A 19,533-nucleotide genomic window follows, 5' to 3' on the forward strand; every position below is an offset into this window, starting at 1 on the left:
TCTCACAGATGACGTATCAGAGCTACCAAAGCGCTCAGCTGAAGAAAGCTGGCACTCAGCTGAAAAACAGCTGGTATTCGGCGTCCTCAAAGTGTTTTCAGCCGCGTTTAAAAGTTTTGGTGTGTCCAGCCCCTTACTCACTCTCATACTGTTACAAACCTGTATAATTTGTTCTGATGGAAGATAAGACAAGAAGGAAGATATTTTGAGGATTGTTTGTAACCAAACCGATCAGAGGCCCCACTGACTTTCAAAGGGGGGGGGGGGGGATACTATGGTAGTCAATGGGACATCTGATCAGTTTGGTTACAAACATTCCTCAAAATATCTTCCTTCTTGCTCATCATTAAAAAATAAATGATGAACAAGTAAATGATGAATTTTTATTTTTGGGTGAACTATCCCTTTAAGAGGTCTTTCTTTATAACTTTTGCTGCCAATAAATAAATATTTTAAACTTTTTTTAAAAGTGAAAACATAAAACAATCTTTATGCATAAAGTTTACAACCCAGGTCCAAATTTTTATTCTGCAAATCGTAGCATGAGCCCAAGGGCAGGTGATTTTTACGTAGACAAACAGATAAAACGTACCAAAGTGATACCAAAGTGATTTCTGCAGGAATTCTCAGATCTTTATACCAACAATAACATCAATCTGACACGGAGAACGCCATCAGATGTGTGTGTACTCTTGAAGTTGTCGTTTTCAGCACCTCTAACATTGACACTGCAGCGCTCTACTAACTAGTTGTTGGTTGATGTGTAAACAATTCTTCTCAGAACCTCTGAACCAAAGAGAACGTTCACTTACAGATGTGACTTTTCCCATAAGTCGACGGCAAACCTGCAAATCTGTCTTTTGTGTGCGTTGTGTAACACAAACTTCTCTCCAAACAAACATAACAGAGCATATCGAACTATAGTACGCTCAACGGCACAGAAACCGCCTAATATACCGATTGACCTATTATGACCCAGAGCACAAAGGAAAGTACAAATAAATACAAAACATCAACATATCAAACAATTTTAGTCTTCTGTGAAATCGTTCACAGCAGATATAAATCCAACGTTACGTCACAGATGGTTGCCGTGGAGATCGCCATTCAGTTCACCACGTTTACCACATGGTGTATTTAATGTGACCTGTAAGCAATTAAGGCCAACACCTATTCTGTTCCCGTAGCGTATAAAACTGAATTTATGGGGTGTCTAGTGCATAAAGTCTACAACGCTGAGACCCGTTATTAACCTCTCTTACTGCAGACTAAATTATATTGTAAACTCAGAAAATACCTATACATAATATGTGAAACACATGCTAAACGATAAAGGTCATTGCAATAAAGAAAAAAGGTGAATGCATGTAGCTTTTGCACTCGACTCCCATAGTTTTACATCTAGCACATAAACGCAGGACAATTATTCAATTCAACGGGACTATTTAAAGTTTAACAAGTTGATATAAATGCCAGAGAAGAACTGGAACTGAGGTCTATAACTGAAGCGAGCGTGCTCTGCAAACTATTAAGATGACTGCTCATTACTATTTTGAGTATGTTGATATAAATACAAGCTTGACCATTTATATTATACAGTACGCTGAAGTTTTATACTTCTGCAACAATTAATCGATAAAATCATTAATAACCGAATATGAAACGAATGTCATTATCGATTAGTTGGTCTGTGATGCCACATGCTTCGGCACCACGGTTGTTCCCACCACTAAAGCAGTCGTGCGTCTGCTTCATACAGTACGAGGTGCGCGGTTATAAAGTCTCGCGCTTCTCCTACTTTTTGTTCAAAGAAAGAAAAAAATTTGAAGGTCTAAAGTTGCGGATCAAAATAAGTTTATTCATCAGTGAAAAAAATTACAATTCAATACATTTTCTTTATTTATGTTTTGACATATAAAGACGTTTTACCTTTTACGAACTGGACAAACATTTTAATTAAAGATTAAATTAGTAAAACTCAATGTGTGGATTTAGCAATTTAAGGAATACGCCACCAATTTACTAACCCTCATGTCATTTAAAATGTTGATGTCTTTCTTTTTATAGTCGAGAAGAAATTACGTTTTTTGAGGAAAATATTCCATGATTTTTCTAAATTTAGTAGACTTTACGGTTTCAACGGAGTTTAAAATTGCCGTTTCAACGGGCTTAAAACAATCCCAACTGAGGCACAATTATCTAGTGAAACGATTGTCATTTTTGGCAAGAAAAATAAAAAATGTGTGTGTGACACGCCAGTGCAACCTTATGTATTACTCAATCACATCAAAAGGTCACGCATTATATATGTGAAACGCACAATTGCGAATCATTTTAAACAATAAACTGACGCAAAGACATTAATTAGTATCATTCCACATACAACAACGTCTGAATGCTCCTCTTTCTCCACACTTGTAAACTGGAGCAGTAGTTTCACATACGCCATGCGTGACTTTTCGACGTGATTACGTAATATGTAAGGTCGCGCTGGCGCCTCACATGGCTATTGCAAGATGGGAAGTTGTGGTTTAAAAGTACTATTTTCTTGCCAAAAATGACAATCGATTTGCTAAATAAGACCCTTATGCCTCGGTTGGGATTGTTTAGAGGCCTTTGAAGCTACATTAAAACTGCAATTTTAAAATTGCATTTAAACTGTAAACTGTTCAGGTCCAATAAAGTATTAAATTGAAAAAAATCCTCAAAAAAACTTATTTTATTCTTGACTAAACAAAGAAAGACACAAACATTTTGGATGACATTGGGGTGAGTATATTGACTTTTTTTTAAGTGGAGTATTCCTTTAAGTACACCTTTACACATGAATACCCCGATTTAGGGTTTAATTCAGCTATAATAAGTAAAAAAAAAACTTATTGAATAGAGCTTTAGGTTTTATCCAATTAATCGTACAAATAATTATCCGATTAATCGGTTATCAAAATAATCATTAGTTGCAGCCTTAAAATAGATCAAGGGTTAAACAAACCTCATAAATATTATTATTAATACTGATAAGTGACTACTTGCTAACTAGTATTCTTTTCAGGGTTCTCTTTCAGCTGAGCATAATTAATTCAGACAGGAAGACTGAGGGCAAAAAGACCGTCCACTGTTTAACCACCTCATATTATGTTTGTTGAACAAATACATCAGTAGATCTGATTCTACGCAGGCAAGAAGAATTTGCATGCTGCTCTGATCATAAAAAGTTACAGAATTGTGTTCTGTCATCTCCATCAAAAGCAATTTCGTTTTGGCAGAGCTTTGTCTTCTCTTCTTTCTAGCCCAAAGCGATGAGCTTTCCGAGTTTGATGAGGTTATGAATCTGAGAAAATTACCGTAAGTAGTGCGGGTTGCTGTTTGACAGTCGAGGATCAGAGAGAAGTTTAGAAATAAACTTTAATATGACAGTTTTGAAAAAAAAGTTTGGAGAGAAACTTTCAGGCCGTTGGGTGTTGGTTAGCCTGGACGCGAGCTCCTCGGGCGTAGTTTAGCACGAACTCCTAGAGATTCTGTAATTACATGTGACAAGCACCTTTGATGACTAGCAATTATGCGTTTATTTATGTACAGCATGCGCTCCAAAAACAATCCTCGCATGGTTCGGTAATGATGTGAATTCTCGTATGCGTCGCTGGGATACTTTCAAATGCAATGGCCAAATTAGACCTGCGCTCTTCTGAACTCTCTTTGGGTTTTCTTCAGATTGGCAATGCAAAACATTAGGAAGTCAAACTGCCAGATGTCATAAAGCAGAATCATTTCAAATGTTTCATTTGTTTTACTTTCACATATCAAGTGAGTGATGTTTATTCAAAAGGGCTGTCTATATAGAGGACATTTTGTAAGTTTACAAAATCACAACATCTGATACTAACTATCAAATCAATTTCCTAAAAATGCTATTTTACTTGCAAGCTATTTTCATATTGTAAGGACATGAGATAAATGATATTGAAAAGGAAATTGTTTAGTGCTTAGTGAAACATTGAGTGATTATTGTTTTTGCAATTTAACAAAGGAAAGTATAACATATGCACTCAACATTTCCTTTATATATGTTATTGAATTCTGGCTATGATGGAAAATAAAACAGACATTATTGCTCCAGTTCATTTGTAATGTAAGAACCAGTGTGTGTGTGCGCGTGTGTGCGTGTGTGTGTGTGTGTGTGTGTGTGATTCGACAAATTGTACAAGTGTGTGTGTTCGTGTATTACGAGTAGGGCTGTGACAGTGCCAATATTTTACCACCACAATGGTAATGCATCAATTCACCCCGGTGGTTATAAAACGCGTGTATGTGCGCATTAATGCATATGGGCTTACATATAATGCATACATATATTTTGAAATATAAAAATGTAAACGAAGGTCAGATATACGTTTTTTAACAAACATGCGTGTTCATAGGCGCCAGTTTCTTTTTATGCCATTGGGTGGTTGTCACAACGTCAAGCAATGCTTAGGTTACTTAGCAATGGCAGACGCTTTGGGGCGCCCAAGCGCATAAAAAAAGAGGAAAGCGATGTGGTCATGTTTCCCGCATGGTTTTAGATTTTAAATGTGAAGCAATTGAGCATACATGCTTGGTCATTTTGGAGGATGCTCGAGGCGAGCCCCAGAGCACCCATGGGATCGACACCTACACTGCAAAAAAAAAAATTCAAGAAAAAAATCGTAGTATTTTTGTCTTGTTTTTTTAGGAAAAATATAAAAAAAAATCTTAAATTAAAACTCTTTTTCTTGATGAGCAAAACGACCCAAGTCGGGATGGGACAACGCCTCAACATAATGACTTAAATATCAAATTTAAGTGATTTTGTGCATAAAACAAGCAAAAAATCTGCCAATGGGGTAAGCAAAAAAATCTTGAAAATTTTTCTTAAACACTAAATTCAAGAAAATTTCAAGAAAATTTTGCTTACCCCATTGGCAGATTTTTTTTTGCTTGTTTTATGCACAAAATCACTTAAATGTGATATTTTTAGTGTAAAAACTGGGTCGTTTTGCTCATCAAGAAAAGGCATCTTAATTTAAGATATTTTTACTGAAAACTAGACAAAAATACTAAGCAATATTTTTCTTGAAAATAATTTTTGCAGTGTTTAAATTGCTATTAGTTAACTAATGGGGACATAATCGAGATCGAATCGAAATCGAATCACACTGAATAAATCGTTTGATTAATAGATGCATTGAAAAATAATCGCTAGATTAATCGTTAAAAAATAATCGTTTATCCCAGACCTAGACGCAAGAAAATAAGTCTAGTTATTAGACCAAAAAATATCAAATTTAAGTAATTTTGTGCATAAAATAAGCAAAAAAGTCTGCCAATGGGGTAAGCAAAATATCTTGAACATTTTTCTTAAACACTAAATTCAAGAAAAATTCAAGAAAAATTTGCTTAACCCATTGGTAGGGATGGGCAATATAAACGATATGCAATATAAACAATAGAAAATTGGCATACGATAGAGATTTAAAATCTATTGCACTATCGCGATAATGCGTGTTGATGACACAATCTACCCGCGAACTTAAGAGCCACGAGCTGCAGCCGAATAAACATGGATGAAAGCGTCTGTGAAACAGAGGAACTCGTGAAAAAGACAGATGCAACATCTATTTTTTGGATTTAAGCCATAAGTTACATAAGTTAACTGCTGCTCCACGCGCGAAATTGGCATTATGGTAATATACAATAATATATATGCTGTAGAGTGTGTCAGGCAAAAGTTCCAGCTAAGAGAGGTAACAAGACTAATCTGGCCATAACAGTTTACTTTTACATTTTAGCAGTTTGGCTTTTGTAAGGGTCTATATAACCTGTTCTGAAACGTGTCTATTGAAAGTATTATATCGCAATACATATCGCTATCGCAAGAGGCTGCAATGTATAACGCAATATGTATTTTAGGCCATATCGCCCATCCCTACCCATTGGCAGATTTTTTTTGCTTGTTTATGCACAAAATCACTTTGATATCAAATCTGATATTTTTGGTCTAAAAACTAAACATATTTTCTTGTGTAATTTTGCTCATCAAGAAAATACATCTTAATTTAAGAAATTTTTGATATTTTTAGTAACAACAAGACAAAAATACTAAGAAAGTCATTTTTTGTAGTGTAAGGAACTGTTTGCGGTCACACAAACTTGAAGACCTCTCGCTGGGCGAGACTGTACTTTACATTTTTCATAGTTTGTGACGTGCACACCACCATGGGTCGCATTTCACCACCGTGATGACGCTGCACCACCGCTGTGGTTATGACAACAGTCACAGTCCTAATTATGAGTGTGTGTGTGTGTTTAGTTGTTTATGAGGTGTGTGTTTGTGCGTTTGTTTATGAAGTGAGAAAATGTGTGTGTGCGTCTGCGTGAGTATGTGTGTTTGTTTAAGGTATGCGTTTGTGTGAGATCAAGAGAGAAACAGTGTGTGTGATTGTTTATGATGTGTGTGTATGCATGTGTGCGTGTTTATAATGTGAGAGCCTGTGTGTGTCTACATGAGTGTGTGTGTGCGCGCAGTCATGTCAGCTATACTTGAATTGGGACGTCTGCACTCGGTCTGTCATCTGACTCTTGAAACAAATAAGACTTAAAGATGAAGAAAGCAGCTTTTTTAATGACGCAGCGCTGACCACAACACGAAACACATGTGTTGAGATTCATTACCTTTAAAAGCTGCATGTACTTCACAGGTGTGAGATACACAAACAAGCGACATGAGAAGCACCTCAGTGATGCAACACCAATTCAACCAATTAGCTTTCAGCAAGACTGCATTAAACGTTTGACATCAACATGTTCTGATCCTTCTGAAAGCTTTGACACTATCAATACAAAGATTTCAGGCCCCGTCCCATTTCTACCCCCTTAAAACTTCTACTTGATTTTGAGTGCCCTCAACAGTAAAGTCCCCTAAACGAGGGAAGTGGGGGTTCAAATCTTTCTCTATGAAATGGGACACCACTATATGGAAACTAGCGTAGCGAACGTGCTCACTTACGTCACATGCAGCGTGATTATTATTGATATGATTGAACTCTCGATGAGCCCGGGTTAAACATGTTCATGTGAATATTGACAAAACTTCCCAGATCAGATGTATATATGATGGACAGACTCTCTCGAAGCAGTCGGGAGACGTCGTCAGATAGCTTCGTGAAATATTTTCAAACATTAGTGATCAAAACTTCACGAACACAAAACTCGTGTTCAAACTAACATATTTCAACAATTTCCAGAATGTTAACATACTTATTTGCGAAAATATAGTTGTTCTTTTCCAGCGGCGTCCGCCATCTTGGTCGAAAAGTTTGACTAGCTCGCAAGGTATCCTGGGTAATTTCATCTCCCACTTCGTTTTAAGCCTGCATCGGTCCTGACTACATTTTGAGGTTTGATTCTAAGTAGGGTTGTAATGGTATGAGATTTCCACGGTATGATAATCGTCTCAGAAACTATCACGGTTTCGCGGTTTGCCGGTATTAAACACTTTTTATTTTTATTATCATTAGCTACAATGACCCTTAAATTAATAAAAAACAGATAGGGGTTTTGGGTTGAACATATGGTTTATATCAAACTTTTTTGGGAAAAAATACACTTTCGAAAAAGTAAACTTTGATTCTTAATTTATTACTATTTTTAATTTTATTCTTTTAAATAAAATGATAAAATACTCATTAAATTCTCTCAGAGCTGTTCTGGATATATTCATTTGTTCACATCGTCATATAGTGAGTGAAATGTATAGTTTTAATTATATGGCCTAAGTATAATCAACTTAAATTGATTTGTAAAGTAAATCACGTAAATGGGCTTTAGTTCCTCTTTTTGCAGCCACTCTTCATCCATATTTCTTGCAAACTGGATATCCACCTTCAAGGACAACCCCACATTTGTTTTTCGTATACTTAAAGTATTCCCATACTGTAGAATTTAACTTTTTTTCTGGTGGGGGATAGAGGTTAGAATTTGTAGTCTCTGACATTTTCTCTGCTGTACATAAACGAAAGGAGTCTAGCAGTCATGCCAAATGAAGTTGCATGAGATCTGCTTTATTTTTTTTCCAAAACCGTGTATAAGCAAATGTTTACCGTATGACAATCGTAAAAGTTAATATCAAGGTATACCGCCACACTGGTATACCATTACAACTAGGGATGGGCATTTTCCAGTAATTTACTATTCGAATATTTAAGCTTATAAAGAACGAATATTCGAATATTCGTTTATTTTAATTATGTTAATTAAGACATGCGTCTTTCGTATTTTTCATTTTGTCATAATTTCACAGAAGGCTTATAATTAGGAAATATCCACAACAAGCTAAAGTTATAATATGTATGTATGTATGTATTTTTAAGTTGAAAACATTGTAAAAAATATATATTTTTTACATTCTTCTTAAAAAATATCCTACAGAAAAAAGGCGTTAAAACCCCATGCGGAGCGAAGTCTGAGTCAGTCAAACCCTTAGTTTCAAGTCGGTCGTTATTATGAATTCATTACTGTTTGATCTTACATACATTATATTATACTAAATATTATACACTAACCCCAAATCTAAGCGAAGTTTGAGGACTTGCGAAGTTTAAAGTTTGAAGACTTGACAAAGTAGGCTATCATCATTTAAACCCTTAAACAGACTCCAACTAAGAGCCCGGAGCAAACGAAAAAACACATCTACATAACCAACTGCTCAGTCGTCATATAAATATCTTCTCAGTTTAGTTTGACATGTATTTGTGAATAAAGAAAACCCTATTTATCCTACCTGCTTCGGTGAAAGCCCGTTCTTCTGACTAGATACAATAATGCCGGTGCTGCGGAGAAAACTCTTCCTCGTGATGATGGTTATCCGATAAAAACAACAGACGGATTGAACAAGATTGAATATCTGTGTTTAACATTATTTTACAAATAACGTAAGCTGGCTCGATACATTATTGTTGACTGTGCAATGTTGCTAACGTTAGCTTAATTTAACAACATTTCACAAAGACGGAGCTTTGCTTTTAAACTGCCATGTGCAGTTATCCGGTTCATTTTCGAAAGAGCACCGCATATAATACATGTTCTCCGTTTCATTTCGTTCCCCGTGTCTGTCTCGTTATTAACAAAATAAAGTAGACTGTATAACAGAAAGCTTACAAATCTCTCATGATGTGTTGATGCGGGCAGCGGAGGAGCACGTTTAATAACACGTGAGCCCTCACTGAACCAGTGGACAAATACGGCGCGGCGCACAAACCCGGAGATAAAAGGAAAAACTTACATTCGTCTGCAATCTGCATTGCCAAACAATAAGAAATACATACGAATTAATGTTCATGTATATTTTACATTTAAGTCTGTAAAAGACAGTATAGATTTAGTGAAAAAGCATTAAATAAGTCGTAACCCTTTGGTGGCACATTAAAAACAAACAAACATTCGAAGAGCATTTTTTAAATTCGAATTATTATTGCCGATCGAATATTCGAATATCCGTGCCCATCCCTAATTACAACCCTACTTCTAAGGGGAAAATAGCACTCCGTCTTGCTCCTTAAAGTAATAGGACGCCCTACATCTACACATGAACGCGCAAAAGCTAGGGTTAGGGCAAAAATGTAGGGGAAGGGGACCCTGTTGAAAAAAAACAATAAAACCATTACAGAAAATTCTAATTCTAATGGTTTTATTGGGAATTTTTATTGGTTTATTGGTAATGGAATATGGCCCAAAACACACTACAGTGTATTGGTTTTTGTTGGTCTCTAATGGTATGTATTGGTCTATGTATTGGTTCTAATGGAATATGGCCCAAAACACACTACAGTGTAGTGGTTTCTTTTTTAAATCTTTTTTAGTTTCATCTTTTTAAAATGTATTATTATTGCCACATTAATGTTTACTTGCATTGAATTAAAAGCTTCATAATCTACCACAATAACCTAAAACAAGGACTGAACAGCTAGTTAACATTCCTTATTAAATGTCTTACACGTTCTGTTCCAGCTTCAGAAAGCACAGCACTTCAATTATTCAGGGAAAACATTTGACACGATCACGCAGTGGAAATGAGCTCGTGTTATTATCAAGTACTTTCCATTGAATTTTCCCATCTCAGAAATCACTGGACAGCCTCAGGCTCGATTTCCTCTCATCCTATTCTCCATCTGCATCTATCCCAGACACTTTCACTGTTACCGAAGAAAGTGTTTGGGAAGAAATCTGTTTTTGTCTAACAACCACAAAACAGACACAACCACAGGTATCACTACAGCAACGACGAGTCTTCTAACAGACGAAACGTCTACCAGATGCCTTCAATGAACAGCTAGATGCTCCGCGGGCAGGATTTACATCACATCATATCCGCAGTCACGCACGCAAGGACAAATGAAGGAAAAGTAGAAATTTATAAAACTATTATTAGTTTTAAGTGTTTCATCAGGACAAAAAGATCAATTGCACGAAAAGCACAACCGTACACATGGTAAAGTTTATATTAGGCACTAAATGTCCTGGCGTGCATTTTCAGAGGTGGAACATTCGTATCGAAAAACCATAAAGTCGTTTCATACATGAAAAACAAAAAATGAGACGTTTTGAAAAAACTTCCATAAAACTTTCCTGTTTTACTAATACAAAAAATAAACAACTACTATTGTACACGTTAAAATGAAAAGCAGGAATAAATCACTTTCATCGGCTACACATCCTATTCATCAATCTCTCAACACCCTGAGATGAGGAATGATGTCACCGTCTCTGTCGGCTAATCCAACATCGTCTCTTTCCAGTCTGCAATTATATAAAGCATATTGAACTGTAACAATAACAGTAATAGCAAACAGATGAGCGCTCGGTCTGAACCTTGACTCTCGCACTGGGCCGCCGGTCACGACAGCAGTCGTTTGTGGATTTACGGTGACTTCACCGCTCTGTCCAAAAAGTTTTAATTTGGGAGCAATAAAACCAATATTACCATGAAATATGAGGGATTAACAACCGTATTTATCAAACCCCATTCCAGAGGAAAAACAATGAACATACAATAAAAGAGGAGAAGCATTTGAAACATACGATCCACAACTCAAATAACAGCCTGCTTATGAAACGCAAACATTGACGAGCTCGAACGGCCAAATTCATCTCCTGAGACTTTGGCTTTGAAGAGAACGACGGTTTTCCACAATATTGTTAAACCGCAATGATCATGGCAAAGTCTGAAAGAAATACTGGCTTACTATTTCCTCACTGAATACTACACTTCCTTAAAGTTATTAAATGAAATTACAGACATAATCATATCAACCGGTAGTGTGTTACATTGTTGTCACATGACATCTCAAGGCACCTCATGGTATAGTCACGAAATCCCTGGACACGATTTTCCACTTTTTTTCATGTCATTGACCACAAATGTCTTTTTTGTGTCACTCAGCACAGATTTCTATAAATGAAGAGTTTGTTGCAAAACGAGATAAATCCATTTTTTTAACATTTTTGTCAAAACATGTTTATTATTGTGTTATCATGTTATTATTTTGTTTTATGGTGCTACTTAGCTGTATTGTTTAAGTTATGAAGGCTTAAATCTAAACAAACCAACTGCAGTTGCATTGAAATGAATTGTAATGCACAACCAAAAAACGAGATTTCTGAACAATTAAAAAAACGGTGGTTATCTCGTTTTGCAACGAAACTCTTCAAATAGTTTTTGTGTCCGTAACACAATTTTTTCATGTCATTTTATGTTTTGTTTTCTCTTTTTTTTAACATTGTCACTTGGAGTAAGAACAACTTACTACTTCCTAACCCAATCCCCAACTTTAACACTGCAAAAATTATTTTCCTACTTAGTATTTTTGACTGATTTCAGTAGAAATATCTAAACATAAAGATGCAATTTCTTGATTAGCAAAATGACCTAAGAAAAAAATCTAGTTTTTAGACAAAAAGTATAAAATGTAAGTAAAATTGTGCTTAAAACAAGCAAATAAATCTGCCAATGGGGTAAGAAGAAATTTTTGAAATAAGTTAACTTTTCATTTTGCTCAACAAGAAAATACATCTTGATTTAAGAATTGTTTGAAATTTCTACTGAAAACAATAAAATAAAACTAAGAAAGTCATTTTTGCAGTGAACCCCAACCCCCAAGCGAATAAAAAAAAATAATCGAAAAAAAAAAAACATGTAGAAACCAATACATAAAATTACATCCTAACCAAAACCCCAAATCTAACCCCAAGTGACAGTAATAAAAAAAAAATACATAAAATGACAAGAAAAAAAGTCCTGCTAGGGACACGAAAAACAATTTATAGAAATTTGTGACACGAAAAAACAGAAAATCTTGTCCACCCTACTGAAAAATCCAGCTAAGACCAGCACCAGCTTGGTTTTAACTGGTTTAGCTGGTGTAGCAAGCTGGTCTAGCTGTGTTTTGGTCACTTTTTCAGCTGGTCTAGCTGGAAGACCAGCTTTGCTAGGCTGGGAGGACCAGCTTAAACCAGCTACTGCCACCTTAAACCAGCTAAAATCAGCTACCAGTTTTTGCTAGTCTTAGCTGGATTTTTCAGTAGAGCATGAACATGAATAAATAAATCAAATATTTTGCGACTATAAAACAAAATGTCTTGAGGTAGGATTGGTTGTACACTTCATAATTATCAGCCTGAAATGAAAATAGCTTTTTACTTCATTTGTAATCATAATTTGCATCTCACATGCATTGTATAACACATCTGTGTCGTGCTGCGTGTTATAGAGGACATCTGCGTTCACCTTTAGGTCTCTGGATGCAGGTGTGCTGGTTGTCGGACAGGAGAAATCCGTCTCTGCACCGGCATTCGTAACTTCCCATCATGTTCACGCAGATCTGCTGGCAGCCGCCATTCCCCTCCGCGCACTCATCGACATCTGCAGTAAGACACGAGTAAAGATTGAGAACCAGCAGGAAAAAGCCATGAACATTACTGTAAGTGATTATAATTGTGTTCCTGGCACTTGTCTTAAATGTAATGTAGCAAAAATAACCTGTTTAAGGTCAGTGATGTGGAAAATGATTTACGTTTCTCATGGTTTATGTTTTGTGTGCAGGAAAGTAACATTGTACGTTTTCATGAGAAGAAACTTTTGATCCAGATATCGGGATAATCTCAGATACTACAGAAGTTAAAGGTTGGTTTTTAGTTTCATTCATTGCATATTACAATAAACTTGTGAGAATGAACAGAAACAGAATTGCATGTTTGAACGAGTGTGTATGTTTTGGCAAACAAGCACTTAACTCATATGTGTGAGCATTGATTCCTGTTGTGTTGATATCATTGGCACCTGTGTGTGTGTGTGTGTGTGTGTGTGTTAGCTGACAGATCTTTTATGAGTTAATGTGGCTTTACAGAACATTACAACATCTGATCATTCAACAGTTGCTTAAAAGTCAATACAGTTAAACCTATACAGGTAGTTTATTCTTTAATTACAGAGAGGGTCATTTAATCTCAAATCTACACAATTATTATACATATTTACCATGGTTACCACAGTTTCAATCTAAGAATCAAATGTACTCTGTTTGCTAACATTATCCAGCTTATTTTCTAATGCGGAAGAAAGTGATGTGACATATTGCTTTTTATGTGCGAGGCTTCCCTTTCAATAGCCAGCTGGTAGAAAACAATGTCGTGGGAGAGCACGCACAAAACATGATTAAAAACAGTTATGTTAAATATTTGCTACACCCGCCATGTATAACCCAATTCTAATTTGATTATATCCAATTGGTGAAGAAAAACATAAAAATATTAAATTAAAAATATTGTGTTTCGATATATGTATATTTACTAGGGCTGTCAACCCCTAATTCAAATTATTGTCATGAGTTAACTCGTGATTAATCGCAACTTAATCTAACATTTTTATCTGTTCTATATTTACCATAATTTAACACTTTTCAACATTTTAATATTCTAATTAACATGGGCGTGGACAAATATGGATGCTTCATGCAAATGTATGTTAATTAATAGTGATAGAGTCAGTAAAGATATTTTTTTTTAAATCCAGTTAAAGATTTTTTAAGGTTTAAAAACAGAATCATCGCATCCAAATCTTAAAATCACTGTAAAAAGAATAGATTTACAACACACAACGTCAAAAACAATATCAATATATGTTAAACTTATTTCTTTCTTTAATTGTTTGATTGACTTTGACACACAGACAGTTTTAAGATCTACTGTAAAGCAATGATCTAATATAATCTTACACATCAGATATTTTTCCCAACAGTTAATCAAACACTTACTTAAGACTTAACAGATTATATTTGTGTGAATTCTTGTCAAAACGGATATTTTTAAAACTGTAGGTAAATCTGTGTAAATGTGTGCATATCGTGTTCACGCCGTGTGCATGCTTCAGATCTGTCAGTCTGCGAAGGAATATTGTTTTCGAGTCTTACCACTCTTATTAACTCTTTTAACGTTAATCAGGTCCCAAACTTTATCTCTTTTAAGCTATTTTTACATCAAGCAAGTCCTGCACTTTATTATCTAATTCCTGCAGATTGTAAAACCGAAACCAAAATGTCAGATGCGCAAGTGGATGGACAGGCATCTTTGTATTAATTTAGCATTTAGGATGATACACCTCCCAGAAAATGTACAAATAAAGATCCTTGTAGACGTTTGATTACTATTTACTGTCTAAAGCTGCATTCAGACAAGCAGCGACTAGCAGTAGCAGAGCGACACAATTTCATGCGGCTAAACGAGCGACAGTGACCGTTGGCGACTGGATGGGGCGTGTCCAGTCGCATGACAAAGTTTTGAAATGTTTAACTTTATGCAAATTATGAGTGACATTTGGGAGCGAATACCAATGAGAACAAAGCAGGGGAGTTCACGTCATCCGTCTCTCATAAGTTACTGGAGTGGATGTTACTCATTTGTTTATGACAACCAGATATAGAAACACCTCTTTTGAAAGAAACGAGCGACACACAGCGACAAAGGCGCTTATAATGTGAATGTACCTTAAAGCTTCAACTCGATTTATCCAACAACGTGCTAGGCCAAGGGTCAACCAAAATTTGTTCATTGCGTTAATTGCACGTTAATAAAATTAGTGTCGTTAAAGCAACACTAAAGAGTTTTTGCTCTGTGCTCCCCCTACAGGTTTGAAGCGGAATTGTCCATTACCACTGTCATAAAATGATTTTGCCTACTGCAGCAAAGCTGGCTCTGATTGGATTGTAGGTCTGTCGTAAATAAAGTTTTTGTAGTTTTCACTCAAACTACAGGACCGCGACCCGACGGTTGGAAACTTTAGTGCGGTTTTGGCCAATAGAGGGCTGCAAACCGAATGTAAAAGTGCCGTTCATCCTGTTTCGAGTGGATGAACGACTGGAAACGTTATTTTAAAATAAAAAAACTCTTTATGGTTGCTTTAAAATGAATTTACGTTAACGAGTTATTACCGCATTAATTTTGACAGCCCTAATATTTACACTAGTTTCCCATACAGTAGCAATTACAAGTGATGCTTCCTTTCATCAACAAACCTCTAAATCTGTTCAGTGTTTCAAAATAGTTTCCATATCACACAAGCAAATATCTGTCTGTGTTCTCACTGTAGACGTTTCTCTTTGTTTCGTCGGATGAGACCGCAATCTGATCTCTCTGTCAGATATGTCACATCAGAGTCTGTATACACAAGCTTGTGCTTAATAAGCCCTCATGCGAAACTAATCTTCTGTCTATTTGTCCAATGTATTGAGTCCTGCGGATAGAATTTCTAATCTATGCTATTTCAGCCCAGCCGGAGGGGAGATATAACCTCTCCAATTCCCAGCATGCTCATTTATGCCCATCTCCAACGGTCAAACATACATAAAATCACATCATCAAACTAGCAAAGTGGAAATAATGTCTATTCATAACAAAGTTTTCACAACTTCTTGCTTCCGAGTAGATATATTTACTATCAGGTGAAACACACGACGGTCAAAAGTTCTCATACAACTAACATTTGTACGTCAACATGAGCAGAGATTTATCACAGAGGACCCTCCCACCCCAAACACCTTGTACCCGCAGCATAAACAAACAAATGATTTCCGGCTTCTCTCGTTTTCTCACACGTCCGTCGCATTTAGCGAGTTTCTCCCGGTCAGCGTGCTGCATTAGGGACTTGTGTTATGCACAGGTCGCGGCTGGCGTCCAAAGCAAATATTTGGAAAAGGAACAGGACTCTGGCACAACCCAGAGAAGAGCTCATGTTCTTTACGCTTTAAACGCTTTCTACAAATTCTCCCGAGAGGACGCCCCGGTGTTGAAAAATTCCCTCGTTTTTTCTTTCTCTCCATCCCTCGCTCTCCACTGTTAATCCTTTCTTCCTTTTCTCATTCTGTTTCTCCCTCTGTGCCGAGCTAAGAGTTAAAGACAATCAATCACTCAAAGCCAGGAAGGGGATTATGAGGTTAAAAGGTCAGATTCATGAAACATGCCACTGTCTCACAATCAGTTTGAAGAGAAACCTTCCCACTCTTTTAGCTCAAGCATGGTGCTAGCGACAGTAAGGTCATGGGTTCGATTTCCTAAATGCACTGTATGTTTTGAAGCAAAAACGCGAATGGATAAAATTATCTAAAAAAAATGAATAATGCTTGTCATGCTGTATAAATTGGGAAATAATGAGGAATAATGAAAAATGCTGCTTTTACAAGCACGTAATCATGCTGTAGCTACTCCCAATTGTATTTATGAGTGATTAATCGGTAAACCATTTAGGGGAATATTTACTAAACATGGCAAATTAGCATAAGAGCACAATTCCAAAAAAGATAAGGAAAATATTTTGGCTGAAGAAAAATGTTGAAGACACAGGCACATCTCATTTCCATTTTGACCGATGCAATTTAAAGGTGCCCTAAAATGTAAACTGTATTTACCTTGGCATAGATGAATAATAAAAGTTGTGTACATGGTAATGACATATCATGAACATCAAACACAATGATTTCCTCCTTCTTATGTAAACCTCGTGCATGCAAAAGACCGCTGGAAAGTCCGTTGTTATATACGCCCCAACATTAAATTACACATTAAATTAAGTACAATGTTGTTACAACGCTCTAAACAAAGCTGTGACTGCTGAATTAATGCTCTATGCTAGTTAATGCTATATGTTAGCGTTTAGGCTGAAGTTTTACTATTGACGTTACAGTTATGTTCTGCAGGTCCATACCAAAAAAAAACATAAACTTATCACTCAGAAACATCCATTAGCAATCTCCAAAACAATTGATTATTCCTCAAAATCTGTCTCTTTATCTGATACAGACTCAAACATAAGATCTGTTTACACACACACAGAGCTACTGAAGGAGCTGCTCTGAGAAACAGCCAATCAGAGCAGAGCTCAACATTATTATTCACGACCCTTGCAAATAAGGTAACAATAGACCATTTCATTCTAAAGACAAATCGCAGGGTTGTAAATGAAAATGTAAAACTGACTCTGGATCACTTTTGCACTTAATAAAGCCACAAACCTTCTATGTAGATATAAATGAACAATTTTACAGATTATTTTAATACATTCTTTGGCACCTTTAAGACATTTTCTGGGCATTAAATAATAGCGCAAATACCAGTAATTACAATGAGCACAAGACTTAGTAAATCATGATGTATGCTTCATTTAAATACTCTCCTCCCACAAATTATGCATCTAAAAGTGAAACTCCTACAAATGCATATGCAATAAGGTCTCATGAGAATTCATACATATCTTACGAGTTGCCTACTTTGTATGATTTCAGAAAAACTGAATCGTACAAAAACTTATGACTATCATTTTAAAACAAAAACAATATCGAAACCACACCACTAACCCCAACGTCATGGGCAAAAGCAAATCATACAACATGGTACGAATGCGGTTGTACGAATCACTACGTATTAGCCACGCCATAAAATATGTACGAATTATAAATATTGTAACTGTGTCCACACCTTTTACACTAATTCTTTACTGCACGACTTTAGTAAATCCTGACAGTACTTTCTTAACGCCAAAAGAAGGTTTGCGCTGATCCCTAATCTGTTAACGCTTCATAAAGCCCAAAGGTGTAAAAACAAACCTGAGCACAAGACATGAGAATTATTGCAAGACATACATTGAAAAAAAATTCACACATTTTTTATCCAATCACTTGAGAATGCTATCGCTATAACGCTATTATTTCTAGAAACAATAAGACAAATCTTTCTAAATGTCATGTAGGTTTGAAACAAATAATGACTCAACTTACTTTTAAATTATTCCTGAATTACAGTCTTTAAGAAAATGAATCCCAGCAGATCTTATTAGCAGTCATTAACACCCAGAAACAGAAACAAGAACTCAAAACAACTTCATGCTGAGGTGTTTCTGCTCCTCATTTACACAACCAGCTACACATCATGTACTCTATATACCTTACACCCCTGCCCCAGACCTAAACACAAATAAAGACAATGAATATCTACACCATTCTGAAAATTCAAGCAGTCTCAGATCTGAAAAAAATAAAATAGGTTGACTTCTACCAATCCCAAAAGTTTTTACTGCTGCAGTTTTTTCACAATATTTTTCTTCCACATACGTCAATTAATCTAGACAGACAAAAGCATGAAAAAAATGGTTTTGTTTCTCTTAGAAAACCTCAGAAAGAGAAGAACATAAAGATATTGAAGAAGTGGGTTGTTTATTTCACCCTCAGGTCAACTGTTGGGTTTTGCAGAGCGTTCATTTGTGAAGAACAGAACGCAGCGTTACAAAAGAGCAAGTGAAGGGTGTATGAAAGATAACACGCACGCACAGGACAGCAGATATAGATAATTACAGCCCTGCATACATGAGTACAGCTCATCCATACAGCATGGCAAATGATCCACGCTGAAACATGCGACCGCTGCTAGATGAGTCGGAACAAAGTGTTTGTATGTGTGTGATGAATCTGGATTCATTCAACTAGAATATAAATCATTTCTGATTATTTTAGTTTCATATTATTTTTAGTTTTTGGTTACTCTTCATGTAGCTCTGTGCAAAGGTTTCTAAAAAAAACACATTTGAATGCACTGTACGTCACTTAAAGAGCACCTATTATCCGATTCACGATTTTACATTTCCTTTGGTGTGTATTAGTAGGTTAACGGTATGCAAAAGGTACAAAACCCAAATTAAACGATGACGCAAGTTATCGTTTCCAATGTAAATCTCTGGTAACGCTTTAGATTGCAACCCGGAAAGTACTGCGTAAGTACAGCGAATTTACAGTGTATGTTTCTGTAATTATAGTATACTTATGAAGTACGTTCGACGTGTAATTATAAGGGAACAATTTATAATATTTGGGGAATAAAGAGGTAACAACCAGGAAAAATACAAATAATATATGCAGTGAAGTACTGCGTAAGTACAGCGAATTTACAGGGTATGTTTATGTAATTATATGAAGTACGTAC

At 36.0% G+C, this 19,533-nt stretch overlaps 1 protein-coding gene across 3 annotated transcripts in view; it reads right to left on the reverse strand.

Moving 5' to 3' along the window:
- The window catches only part of scube3 (signal peptide, CUB domain, EGF-like 3), a 121,669-nt gene that overhangs the window by 55,912 nt on the left and 46,224 nt on the right, over positions 1-19,533 (reverse strand). For all 3 annotated transcript variants that reach the window (XM_055187823.2, XM_055187824.2, XM_055187822.2), the window contains exon 4: positions 12,800-12,934. In XM_055187823.2, the coding sequence (XP_055043798.1) occupies positions 12,800-12,934 (135 nt within the window). The remainder of the gene's footprint in view (positions 1-12,799; positions 12,935-19,533) is intronic.

This window comes from Misgurnus anguillicaudatus, chromosome 13 (assembly GCF_027580225.2).
Source record: "Misgurnus anguillicaudatus chromosome 13, ASM2758022v2, whole genome shotgun sequence".
NCBI classification, from domain to species: Eukaryota; Metazoa; Chordata; class Actinopteri; order Cypriniformes; family Cobitidae; genus Misgurnus; species Misgurnus anguillicaudatus.